Below are 12,610 nucleotides of genomic sequence, written 5' to 3' on the forward strand. Positions count from 1 at the left end.
TCAAAGACACCAAGGTAGAGGTCGATGAGGTCATGGTTTCCTTCAATGTGATTACCCCATTCACATCAATAAACATCAGCCTGACCAAAGAAACACTGAATGCACTTCTAGACGAACCAAGGACCCAAACACCAGATAGCGCCAACTCCATCAGCAAAGACTGCATCCTCAAGCTAGTAGACCTGTGCATCACAACCCACTTCACCTTCAACAACAAGACCTACAAACAAATCAACGGGACACCCATGGGATCACCAGTATCAGGATTCCTACCAGAAGCAGATATGCAGAGGTTGGAATGAGCAACCCTTCCCATGATCCAGCACAAGCTTTGGGACTGCTGTGTGGATGACATCTTTGTCATCACAAAACCGAACAAATTAGAAGAAACCCACAAAGACATAAACAACACCCTTTACTGGTAGAAAGTTCACCAGAGGAGGAGAACAACAACAGACCCACCTTCTTAGATGTCATATTAGAACGAAAAGCCAATGGAGAGCTGCAGACCAGCATCTACAGGAAAGCAACACACACTGACCAGGCATTCAACCACAGGAGCAATCATCCCAACACCCACTATCGGAGTTGAATCGGGGCATTACTTAAACTAGCCACAACACACTGAAGCACCAAGGAACTACGAGCAGCAAAAGAAAAACACCCATACAGCGTATTCAAGAAGAACGGCTACCTGATCAGCACAGTCTGCGGATTCTTAAACAACAAACCCAAACAAGTAGACACCACGCCCAGAGACTCTGGCCATGCTACCATTAAAGACATTTCGATGATGACTACCAAAGTAATCTGACCCCTTGGCATCACGGTAGCCTATAAGCCTACCAACACACTGAAACAGCTACTGATGAATCTAAAGGACCCTGTATCCACAAACAGCAGAACAAACATCATATACAAAATACCCTGGAAGGACTGCAACAAACATTACATCAAACAAACATACAGGCAGGAAACTAGCCACCAGGATACATGAGCACCAACTAGCCACCAAAAGACATGACCAACTGTCACTAGTATCCTTACACATGAGTGATGAGGGATACCAGTTTGACAGGTACAACACATCCTCCTGGGACAGACTAAATAAAGACACGCTCTGTATTCCGAGAGGGCTGGCATTCAAACTGGAACTCCATCAAAAATCACATCTACCAACCTCTCAGAGACAGAACCGGAAGTGATATCACCCACCGTGACAGACCAAGTCACATAAATAGAAAGTGGGACAGAACACAAGTGCTTCGCCGGAGGCTCACTGATGATGATGTTACCTAGTATGGTGATAAAACGTCTGAAAACAAACCTTCCAGCTCAGTGAGCAAACTTACAACTTCACAAAAATCACAAACTTGCCTATATTGAAATTTATTTGCCAATTCTGCAAGCTGACTCTTCACAGAATCATCGAATCTTTGTAATGTGATAGCAGGCCATTTGGCCTATCAAGTTATTACGACACAGGGCTAAACCACTCCACGCCTCACCCCACCCCCTCTCACCCCTGCTAATTTAAACCTGCAACACAGAAATGATTTAACCTGTGCTGAAATCTGTTAAAATTCAAGAGGCTAAGAATTATCCCAAAAGTCACTGTTTAAAGTAAAAATTAACAACTTTATTTTTTAAAAGTCTAACAGATTAATATTAACCAACAACTAATTACGACTCCTTTCTCTAACCTATTTTTTCCTTTCCCTTCTACAATACTGGTCCAATAAAACTCCCGATTCAGATTTACCAAAAAATTCAAATTTAAAAACCAGCTGTCGAACCTTCTCTTAGTATCTTCCCCTGTCTTCTTTTCTTCTTCCTAGGGATTTCTGTTTCACAGGTCATTGATAGATAAGAGAGCTATTCTCAGGGCAGTCTGCATACGTTGGTGGCTTGGCAATTCTCCCCCAGCTGTTCAATTTTTCCCAGTCTTATACCCCAAAGCATCAGATCGTTTCATTGGTCTTAATATTGTCAAATCCCAAATTCAGGGAGGAGAAAGTGAGGACTGCAGATGCTGGAGATCAGAGCTGAAAAATGTGTTGCTGGAAAAGCGCAGCAGGTCAGGCAGCATCCAAGGAGCAGGAGAATCGACGTTTCGGGCATAAGCCTGAAGAAGGGCTTATGCCCGAAACATTGATTCTCCTGCTCCTTTGATGCTGCCTGACCTGCTGCGCTTTTCCAGCAACACATTTTTCAAATCCCAAATTCAAACTTGATTGGAGTTTATCTTGGGGCATGATTTAAACTGGTTGGCCGAATTTGAATTTGTTTTTTGTTTCACAACAACCCCGGTACTGCGAGGTGCTGGATCAAATATTGCATTGTAAATTTTCTAGCACTTTGTATGCTTGCTAAGTCCTTCAACTCTCTTAAACGTACAGTACACTTTCAAAACAAAGTCCACACCAACCCTCCGAAGAGCATCCAAGCCAGACCCTTCCCCTACTCTATAATCCTACATTTCTCATGGCTAATCCACCTAACTTGCACATCCCTGGACACAATGGGCAATTTAGCATGGCCAATCCATCTAAGCTGCACATCTTTGGGAGGAAACTGGAGTACCCCGAGGAATCCCACGCAGACACTGGGAGAATGTGCAAACTCCCCACAGGCAGTCGCCTGTGGATGGAATCGAACCTGGGTCCCTGGCGCTGTGAGACAGCAGTGCTAACCACTGAGTCACCGTGCCACCCCCTACCAAGATGCCACTCCTGTTTTCTTGTATTTCATCATGTGTCAACTGTGCTGCCCTGCCCAATTTGGTTTCATCCATCGTTTGTGATTATACTACTTTTTCCTGAGAATAATTGTGTAAATTATGAACTCAACAATACCAGCAGGTAATTGTGAGAGAAACGGGATGTTCTTTCTGAGAATCTGTGTGGAGATTCCCCCATGTCCTAGTCAATATTTATCCATCTCTGGGCATGACACAGAAGCAGATAATTTGTTTATCTATTTTGTTGCTGTTTGTGGAAGCTTGCAGTGTACAAATTGGCTGGCTCCATTACAACAAGGACTGCACTTCAAAAGTACTTCACTGGCTGCATATAGAGAACAGTGGTATTTTAATGAAAACATCCCAGTCATGTGTGCTTTGTGAAATAGTATTGGGGTTTTTCTGATATTTGTTTGTGTTTTGTATGTCTGTCATTAGGCATTAACATTTGCATATAAGCATGCCTTAGTGCACCAAACATTTGGACGTGCTTTGAAGTTTGCTGCTAAAATTGTTGAAAATAAGCCAAGTCAAGAAAACTGGAACAATTGTATTCAGGTTAGTACAAATGGGCAATGACAGCGATCCACCACTTCTCAACATAGCTGAGTGTAACTAACGAAGTAATGGGGTCTGCATTGTGAGGAGGCTATAGCCACTGAAACTGCTTAACCCAGCAAGGATGATGAATTAGGGGTGAGCTGCAGGAGCCAGGTGCAATCACGGTAATTAATCGCTCCCAATTTACATTTTCATTAATGCTTGCAGAAACAAAAATTGGAGAAAAGTGTATGATGGCGACTGTACACTGTCAACAAAAATCTAAGTTATTCCCAACAAGTTTAAGATCATCAGATAAGAGGAAGTGAATGGAAATGTATCAAGTATTGATGAGAATTTTGTCAGCTGTGCACATTGGATGTAAGGTGGGTGGGAGGAGCAGTATTTGTGTTGCAGGAGAAAGAGTTTGTGATGGGGATGGAGAAGGAGTTGTTGGAGGAGAGAGGAGTGTTGGGGTGGTGGGGGGAGATGGATTTGGGATAGGTGTGGGATGCAAAAGAATGGAAGGTGTAGCATGCTATGATTCAGTGACTGTTAATTTCTTGGGAAAATTAATATCAATGGTCATAGTTCAAAATAATCATTGTGAATGTAAAACATTGCCATGCTTTTTGAAATGTGACGTAGAAATGTATGATGTACATCTTGTTTTCATGTCAAGATTATAGCATTTAGTAAAACAGTTCAAATGACAAGACACTGGAATTTCACACAAGACAGCACTGTCAGATCAACTATATTTGTTAAGGTGTGCGTTGGGGAGCTTTAGTGTCAGGTCTCTATTCATTGATTACAGTTTTATTAGAATTGCTGAGAAGTACTGTTTGTCAACTTTATTTTCTTTATTGCAGTTGATGAAGACCCTCGATTGGGAGCACTGTGCCTCTTCCTATGAGAACTTTCTCTCAGTGATGTATCCCCCAGATTACGTCCCATTCTAGCGTTTATTATTGAAATAAAGAATGTATGTGTGCATTTTTAACAGGGTTTGATATAGGAGAAGCTTTCTGATGATTGGGCTCGGTTTTGTGTTTGCTCTACTTTTGCTTGTCTATTTTTTTTAAACTTTGGTATTACTGATGAAGAATCCTACAAAAATACAATATTTTATATCAGCATTGTTATGAAGTCTTCAGATTTCTTTAAGTGCTTTGGCATTTCCCTGCAGCATCACACTATCAGCCTGAGCTGTATGTTTTATATTCCATTTCTGATATGGAATTGCAAATAAGGGACAAATTATCACACTGCCCTTAAAAAGGATGCTTTCGAGATCGCAAGCTGTCTCAGTCGCAGTACATTTCTCCTAGTCTTGCGTTTCCTTCCAAATGACTTAGAAGCAGCTGTTGCCTCCTATCTTTGTGGTCTTGAAGGTGCTGTCTTTTAGATGAGACTTTGAAACGAGGCCCTACATCCCCTCTCTGGTGATATTTCAGAGAAGAGTAGGGAGAATGGCTGGGCGCCTGAGCCAATATTTATCCTTTAACGTCACGGTATAACAAAAAACGATCATCCGTCATTATCACATTGCTGTTTATGAGAGATGGCTGTGTGCACATTGTTTTCCTACGTTGCAACAATGTTTACATTTCCAAAGTATTTCATTGACTGTAGAAGACTTGGAGGCATCCAATAGAAATGTAACTCCTCCTTTCATGACCACTTTATCTTTCTGTCTGCCTGCCCTGTCATACCTTAATATCTGCCAAGCAAAATTATTCCAACAAAAGGTGCTGGAGAATTTCAGTAGGTGTAGCAACATCCTACCTTGCTTTTTGCACATCCACCATCGTGTTCCTCTTTCCTTCTCCTCTTTGTGCTTGTCTAAGTTCCCCTTAAATGCATCCATGCTATTCCCTTCACCCATTCCCTGTGGGAGTGAGTTCCATATTCTTGCCTCTCTTGGTAATGGAATTGCCATAAAGGAGCATGAGGAGGCCACTTGGCCCTTCCAGCCTGCTCTCCCAGTCAACAAGACATGGTTGATTTGATTTTAACCTCAACTCTACGTTCCTGCATGTCCCTGATAATCTTTCATCCCCCTTGGTCATCAAGAATCTTATCTACCTCTGCCTTCAAATTATTTGAAGGTACTACATCCACTGCCTTTTGACGTAGGAAATTCTAAAAATGCTCAGTCCTTTGAGAGAAAATGTTTTCCTTTTCTCTGTCTTAAATTGCTGTCCTGGTGAGCCCTGGTTTAGATTTTCCCCACGAGGGAACCTCCTTTCCCCATCCACCTGGTTAAGTCTCCTCAGCATCTTATGTATTTCAATTAAATCATCTCTGACTCTTCTAAATTCCAAAGGCCTTGAACATGTCCAAGATGTCCTGTTATGAGATCTTTAGTAATAGCTTCTAATATTTTCCCTGTGACACAGGTTAATCTAATCAGCCTGTAGTGTCCTGCTTTTTGCCTCCCTTTTTACTTGAAGGGGTTACATTGGCTATTTTCCAAACTAAAAGATTCTTCTAATCTGAGGTTTCGAAAATTGAAATCAACACATTAACTATTTTGCTAGCTACTTTTAAGACCTTAGGATGAAATCCATCAGGATGTGAGGATTTATCAACTCACCGTTACAACAATTTATTCAATGCTCCTTCTCTGGTAATGTAATTATTTTGTGTTCAACCCACCCTTTCAATTTCTGATGTACAGCTAATTCTGGGATGCTGTTTGTATTCTTTGTAGAGAAGACCAGTTCTTTCTACATTCCCTCTTTTATGGTGACTCCCTTATATTGACAGCCTCTCATTATATGCAAAAGTGAAAACATTCTTTCAGTATAAATTTTCTCAAAACCTTTCATAATTTTATTAGGTCACTGCTTGATCTTTCTAAGTGAAAAGCAACTCAGCCTTTTCTGATATGTGTACAGACATATTTCTGATAGAATTCTTGCAAATCTTCTCTGTGACTTGCCCAGTCCCTATATATTGATGTTAAAATAGCATCCAGTAGCCTAAGTACAGTCAAAAAAAGTCACAAAGAAGTTAATGTAACTTTCCTATTTACGATTCCATCCCTTTAAAATAAAACCTGGAACGTTTGCTCTCTGTGGAACAGTTTTTTTTGTGATTTACTATTTTGTTCCTCTTACTAACATAGACTTTCACCTTCCTAGTATTATGTGATCTCCTAGTTCTTCCAACCAAAATGCTGTACCTAGAATTATCGATGCTAAACAAAGTTTGCCAGTTACTCGCCCATTCTGCAAATCTGTTCATGTCTTTTCTCTCACTTGTCATGGTTCCTTCTCAATATTGACCAGCAATGTCCTCACTTAGATTGTTGTTTGTAAACCTGAAAAGTGGTTCATTGCAAAATCCAAATGTTGCTGGACCCTGCACTATTTCTGTGGAACACCACTCTGATCTCAGTCTCAAAGACAGCTAACAATCCATTCTGCCACTTGGTCCCCCATCGCATTCTAAGGTTGTTTTCATTGATAAGATGCCACACAATAGACAAAGCCCTTTTCAATATCTATTACCTAACCTATGTCTCTCTGATGCCACCTCCAAAAATGTAATAAGGTTCCTCAAACAATATGTTCACTTTTAAAGTCTGTGCTGACTACTCATTATTTTTACTGTTTTTAGATGTCTTTCCATTTCCTTCTTTAGAAGGAATTGCATTATTTTTCCAACATTAAGCTAACTGATCCATATAATCCCCTGGATGTGTCATATCCTCCTCAAATACATGAATTAGACTATCGATCTATCAGTCCTCTGACACTGCACCATTTCTGTTGAGTCGTTAAATGTGTGTCATAATGCCTCTGCAAGCTCTCACTTAGCTTATTTTAAATTTTGTGCAATCCATCTAGATCAGGGACATTGTCTTATGAGTTTATTTAATGCAGCACTTTTATTTTCTTTGCACTTATCTCATTAGTTATCCATCGTTCACTGGTCTCCCTGTCCTACCATTGTGGTAAATGCCAAAGTCAAATAGCTAATACTGCTGTCTGTCTGTCCGATGTGTTATGATCTGCCTTAATCTTAATTGTCCTCTTCCTACTGCAGCCTTCCTTTTGTTATTGGTGTGCCTGTAAAATATTTTAGAATTTTGTTTTATATTCTTCAAAAATGTAATTTCAAAAACAAAATGCTGCAGATGCTGTAAATGTAAAAATAAAAAGGTGGAGCAACTCAGCAGGTCTGGCAGCATCCATGCAGAGAGAGAGAAAGAGAGCTAGTTAATGTTTCAAGTTAACCTTTCATGAATAGTTCTAATGAAAGAGCGGACAATGATATCCACCACATGCTGACCTTGCCAGTGATATCCACCACATGCTGACCTTGCCAGTGATATCCACATTCTAAAAGGTTTTACTGTAGGATTTTACAGTACAGATGAAGACCATTTGACCCATTGTGATGTACCAGCACCTAAAAGAGCTACCCAATTAATCCCATCTCCAAAGTCCTGTACATTAATCATTTTTTAAAGAAGTTCTCCAATTTCTTTTTTCTGCTCTACTTTGATCAAGTTGAACTTCCCAGATAGTTATGATTCCAGATTTACTCTCATCTTCCTAACTTGTCTACATATTTCTTTCAGATCAGGTGGTTGGATGTAGCCTGAACATTCCACAATGAGATTGAAGGTTTTACTAAAAAGATTTATTTTCAGTTTTGTAGTTACTGTGCATCCACCAAGAAAGGGGAAAAAACCTAAAGGGTGAGCTGTGTAATTGTAATAATGTTGAGTTAACACGGCTTGATGGGGGTATGTGCTCTACGGAGTGTACTCTTGTCTAAATGCGATACTTTGCAATGTTATTTTGGAGTCTTTAAATTCTGTAGTCGTATTTCAGTGAACCTTACTGAACCATGCTCACTGCCTCCAGCTCCCCTGTTTTATTATCGATGCTTTGTGCATCGATGTACAGATAATTTTAACAAATTTCATATTTAACTGTTTTGTTAGACTAGTCTAACACACTTTATTCTTGTATTATCAGTGTCCTTTTATCGTGTCCTGTGTTTTTTTGCATTCTGACTGCTTTGCCATACAAAGGTAAATCTTCTTTTCCACACTAGCCCCTTAACTACATGTTAATTCTCATGACCTGTTCTTATGCCAGTTTGCATCTGGCTAAGACCGTAACCCAGAACCTGCTATTCTTGAGATGCTACATATTAATACAAGGCTGAAGCCTTGACGTGGTTTCAGCAGGATCTCCTCCCTTCCCGAGTTGCTGTTGATTCGCTGGTTATATCCCTCATGCTAGCACCATGTAGGCAAAACACAATTTAGGGATTCTTGTTTTTGGCTGTGGATGACTCTGTCTCTTATCTCCCCCATCCTACACCCCCACCCCCAATATAGAATCCCTTGTTTCGACACCATTTCTGCTCTGTGACAGTCCTTTTGTCCAATCTCCAGATCTGAAAATGTTTGTTTTGATTTTCTTTGTGGTCATTATTTCAAGATAAGACTCATATTCTTTATAATACTACAGTGGCATTATGGAATCAAGTAACCATGACCGTGTCTTCTGATCTGGAGCAGCACTGATGTAAATAACAGAAATACCTTTGATATGACGGCCTGTATTTCACAACAGTAATTTATGAAATGTTAATTTTATTTCCCACTTGAAACTGCAGTGTCAGTGTTTGCTTCACTGGTTTATTGTTTAATATTAAGCAAAGTTTTGTAAGGTTTTCCCCTTGCTTCATGAGAATCCTTGCTACTTTGTCTCTGCGCTCACTGTACTGAGGTAAAATGTGTACAATATCAACCCTCTCTCTCAAAGCAGCATCCAGCAGAACCCTTTTCTTGCAAACATATTAAACAAAAAAACACTGCCCTGGAGCATCACATTTTAGCCCTTGATCTTTTCCTGATTAAACATCTGTCTCGCTCAGCCTTGAATATACTTAATGGCACAGCCTCAACTGCCCTGTGCTGTAAAGAATTCCTCATGCATTACCTCCCTAGAGAAGAATGTCCACATTGGCACAAGGTGCAATTTCTTTAACCAGAGGTTGGGGAATTTTTTGAATTCTCTATCCTAGGTGACTGTCAAAACTAAATTCTTGAGCAAGTTCAAGACAGAAATCGGGCCACATTTGGAGTATTGTGCACAGTTGTGGGCCCCATAAGTCAGGAAAAATGTACTGGCCGTGGCACGTGTCCAAAGGAGGTTCACAAGAATGAAAGGTTTAATGTGTGAGAAATGTTTGAGGACTCTGGGTCTGTACTCTGAGTTTTGAAGGATGATGGGCAGATTTAATTGAAATTGAATAGTGAATGGCTTGGATAGAGTGGATGTTGGGAAGATGTTTCCATTGGTAGGAGAGACTAGGACCAGAGGGCATAGCTTTAGAGTAAAGGGAATGAAGATAAGGAGACATATCTTCAGCCAGAGAGTGATGAATCTATGGAGCTCATTGCCACAGAAGGCTGTGGAGGCCAGATCATTGAGTATATTTAAGACTAAGAAAGATAGGTTCTTGATTATCAAGGGTCATGGTGAGAAAGCAGGAGAGTGGGGTTGAGAAACTTAGCCATGATTGAATGGCAGAATAGACTTGATGTGCTGAATGGCCTAATTTCTGCTTCTATGTCTATGGAAATCGATAGGTTTCTGGACATCAGGAAAACAGTATTGAGGAAAGAAGGTGGTATTGAAGTAGATGTACAGCCAAGGTCTTACTGAAGGTGGAGCATTGCTAGAGGGCCTGCCTGTCTGTGCATATTACAAGTCAGTCCTAAAGTGTTTCTGTCCTTTTACTGAGCAACTTAAGACCATTACATTACTGAAAGGTAATAGATTTCTTTAAAACCCAAAAAAAAGACTGGTGAAATTAAAATACAATGTCACAGAGAAAATGTCATTGTTTGTTTAAAATCAGCTTACTGGAAAAAGTCTTGCTGAGGTAATGTTTCAGTGAATAGTTTGTTGGCTGGTGGCCAATACAAGTCAGCATCCTTCTCAGTTCTAACCCTCAGCTGGATAAAGCAAAGTCACTAGGAAATTCAGTCTACTTTGGAAAATAAAACTACTTGCCCTATGTCAACTGCAGTTATCAGAATGTAGGCACAGGAGATAGCCATTCAGCCTTCAAACCTTGTCTACTATTTAATTAGATCATTGACTAAACTGTATGTTAACTCCATCTACCTGAAACTTAAATCTATGAGCTATATGGTTGTGACATGTATTGGTTCTGAAAGAGTGAATGTTGAAGTTGCCTCATGATGTAACACAGACAGGACTTGAATGCTGATTGTAGTGTATTGGGCACTCTTGCATGAGGTTCAGATGGAGCAAGACAATGGCATTTCTTGCTCCTGATAATTATATTAACCTCTAACTAGTTCATCTTAATAATGCTATCATGTGGTAAGTAATTCCCTGTTATGGAAGCAAGTCTGCTTTTGTAAAGCTTCTCCAATGATTTATCCTCTAGCGCCATAATTAGACAGGCCTTTAGACTCTGAAATTAGGGTTTTCCTGTGACATTTTGATGTTTTTGTTACTGTACCCCTTGGAATTAATTTACATAACTTGAAAATGACTAAATCAAAGTTTATGTAAAGAAGGCTTGGTGACAAGGAAACACACCAAACACAGGCCAATAGTGATTGATAATCAGAGCATCCGAAAGTTTGGAACTTTGTAACTATCACCCAGCCTCAAAAACTTTGTTGAGAAGAGAATTCTGAATTTCTACCACACTTCATGATAAGACATGCTGCTTACCATCATCCCTGAATGGAAACAGAAAATGCTGGAGAAACTCAGCAGGTCTGGCTCCACCTGTGGAGAGACAAACAGCTAACATTCCAAATCTGGCATGAATCCTCAGAAAAACTGAAATGTGTTGGAAAATGGGTGGATTTTCAAGCTGTTTACAGAGGAAGAGGAGCAGATGGTGAGTGTAAAGACAGAGGCAGTGATAATGGTGATAAAGGAGTGCGAGAGATGGAAAGTAGGAGTAGATGTTAGTTGTGAAGAGCAGAACATGGGACTACTCTGCTGAGTTGAAACTTTATTGCTGGAACAGCACAGCAGGTCAGGCAGCATCCAGGGAACAGAAGATTCGACGTTTCGGGCACAGGCCCTTCTTCAGGAATGAGGGCCTGTGCCCGAAACGTCGAATCTCCTGTTCCTGGATGCTGCCTGACCTGCTGTGCTGTTCCAGCAATAAAGTTTCAACTTTGATCTCCAGCATCTGCAGACCTCACTTTCTCCACTACTCTGCTGAGGGCAAAGCTAACGAGACATGGCTGGAAGAGGATGGGGGGGGAATGCTTCAATATTACACAGTTCCTCCATTGTTCTGAACATGGTGATTGGTGTACTGACACTGATTGCAGCATTGAGTTTTAGTTCTGGAGGGTCTGCACAGAAGAAAGAGTGAATGCTTGGTGGGGGATGTCAGAAGAATGGAGCACAGCGGCAGCCTAATGGTATTGCCACCAGCTTATTGATCCTGACACTCGGGTATTGTTCTGGGGTCTCTCGTTCAAATCCTGCTACGTCAGGTGGTGGAATTTGAATTCAATATAAAGCTGGAACTAAGAGTCTAATTATGACAATGAAACCATTGTCACTTGTCAAGAAAACCCACCCATTTCATTGCTCCAGACCCTCAGCAATGTGGTTGATTCTTAAATTCCCTCTGGTCAGTAAATGCTGGTCTAGCAATTGACACCCATATCCTGTGAATAAAATTCTATGAATGCTTTAAAGTTGTGGAACTCAATATTACATCTGAACACTGTAAAGTGGTTCAGTGGAAAATATGGAGTTGTTCCTTACACTTGTTTAGTGTTCTCTTGGAACCCTGCAGCTAGTACAGGATTCATAGGATCATGGAGATGTCCAGTACGGAAACAGACCCTTCGCTCCAACTCGTCCATGCAGACTAGATATCCTAAACTAATCTAGTCTCATTTGCCAACATTTGGCCCATATCCCTCCAAACCCTTCCATTTCATATACCCATCCATTTGCCTTTTAAATGCTGTAATTGTACCAGCCGCCACCACTTCCTCTGGCAACTCATTCCATACACACACGACCCTCTGCATGAAAGAGGTGCCCCTTAAGTCCCTTTTAAATCTTTTCCCCTCTCACCCTAAACCTATGCCCTCTAATTTTGGATTCCATCACCCCAGGGAAAAGACCTTGTCTATTCACCCTATCCATATCCCTTATGATGTTATAAACCTCACTAAGGTCACCTCTCAGCCTCTGCACTCTCGAGAAAACAGCCCCAGCCTGTTCAACCTTTCCTTATAGCTCAAACTCTCCAATCCTGGTAAAATCCTTGTAAATC

The 12,610-nt window shown here is 40.7% G+C and overlaps 1 protein-coding gene across 1 annotated transcript in view; it reads left to right on the forward strand.

The window, feature by feature from the left end:
* LOC122557441 (tripeptidyl-peptidase 2-like) overlaps nt 1-7,465 on the forward strand; it is a 132,157-nt gene extending 124,692 nt beyond the window's left edge. Inside the window, exons 28-29 of the mRNA XM_087991847.1 lie at nt 3,179-3,298; nt 4,153-7,465. Coding sequence (XP_087847973.1) covers nt 3,179-3,298; nt 4,153-4,242 — 210 coding nt within the window. The 3' untranslated portion in view covers nt 4,243-7,465. The remainder of the gene's footprint in view (nt 1-3,178; nt 3,299-4,152) is intronic.
* Nucleotides 7,466-12,610: the final 5,145 nt, after the last annotated feature.

The sequence above is a fragment of the Chiloscyllium plagiosum genome, unplaced genomic scaffold (genome assembly GCF_037043375.1).
Source record: "Chiloscyllium plagiosum isolate Xiang-an unplaced genomic scaffold, Cpla_swu_hap1 HiC_scaffold_11, whole genome shotgun sequence".
NCBI lineage: Eukaryota > Metazoa > Chordata > Chondrichthyes > Orectolobiformes > Hemiscylliidae > Chiloscyllium > Chiloscyllium plagiosum.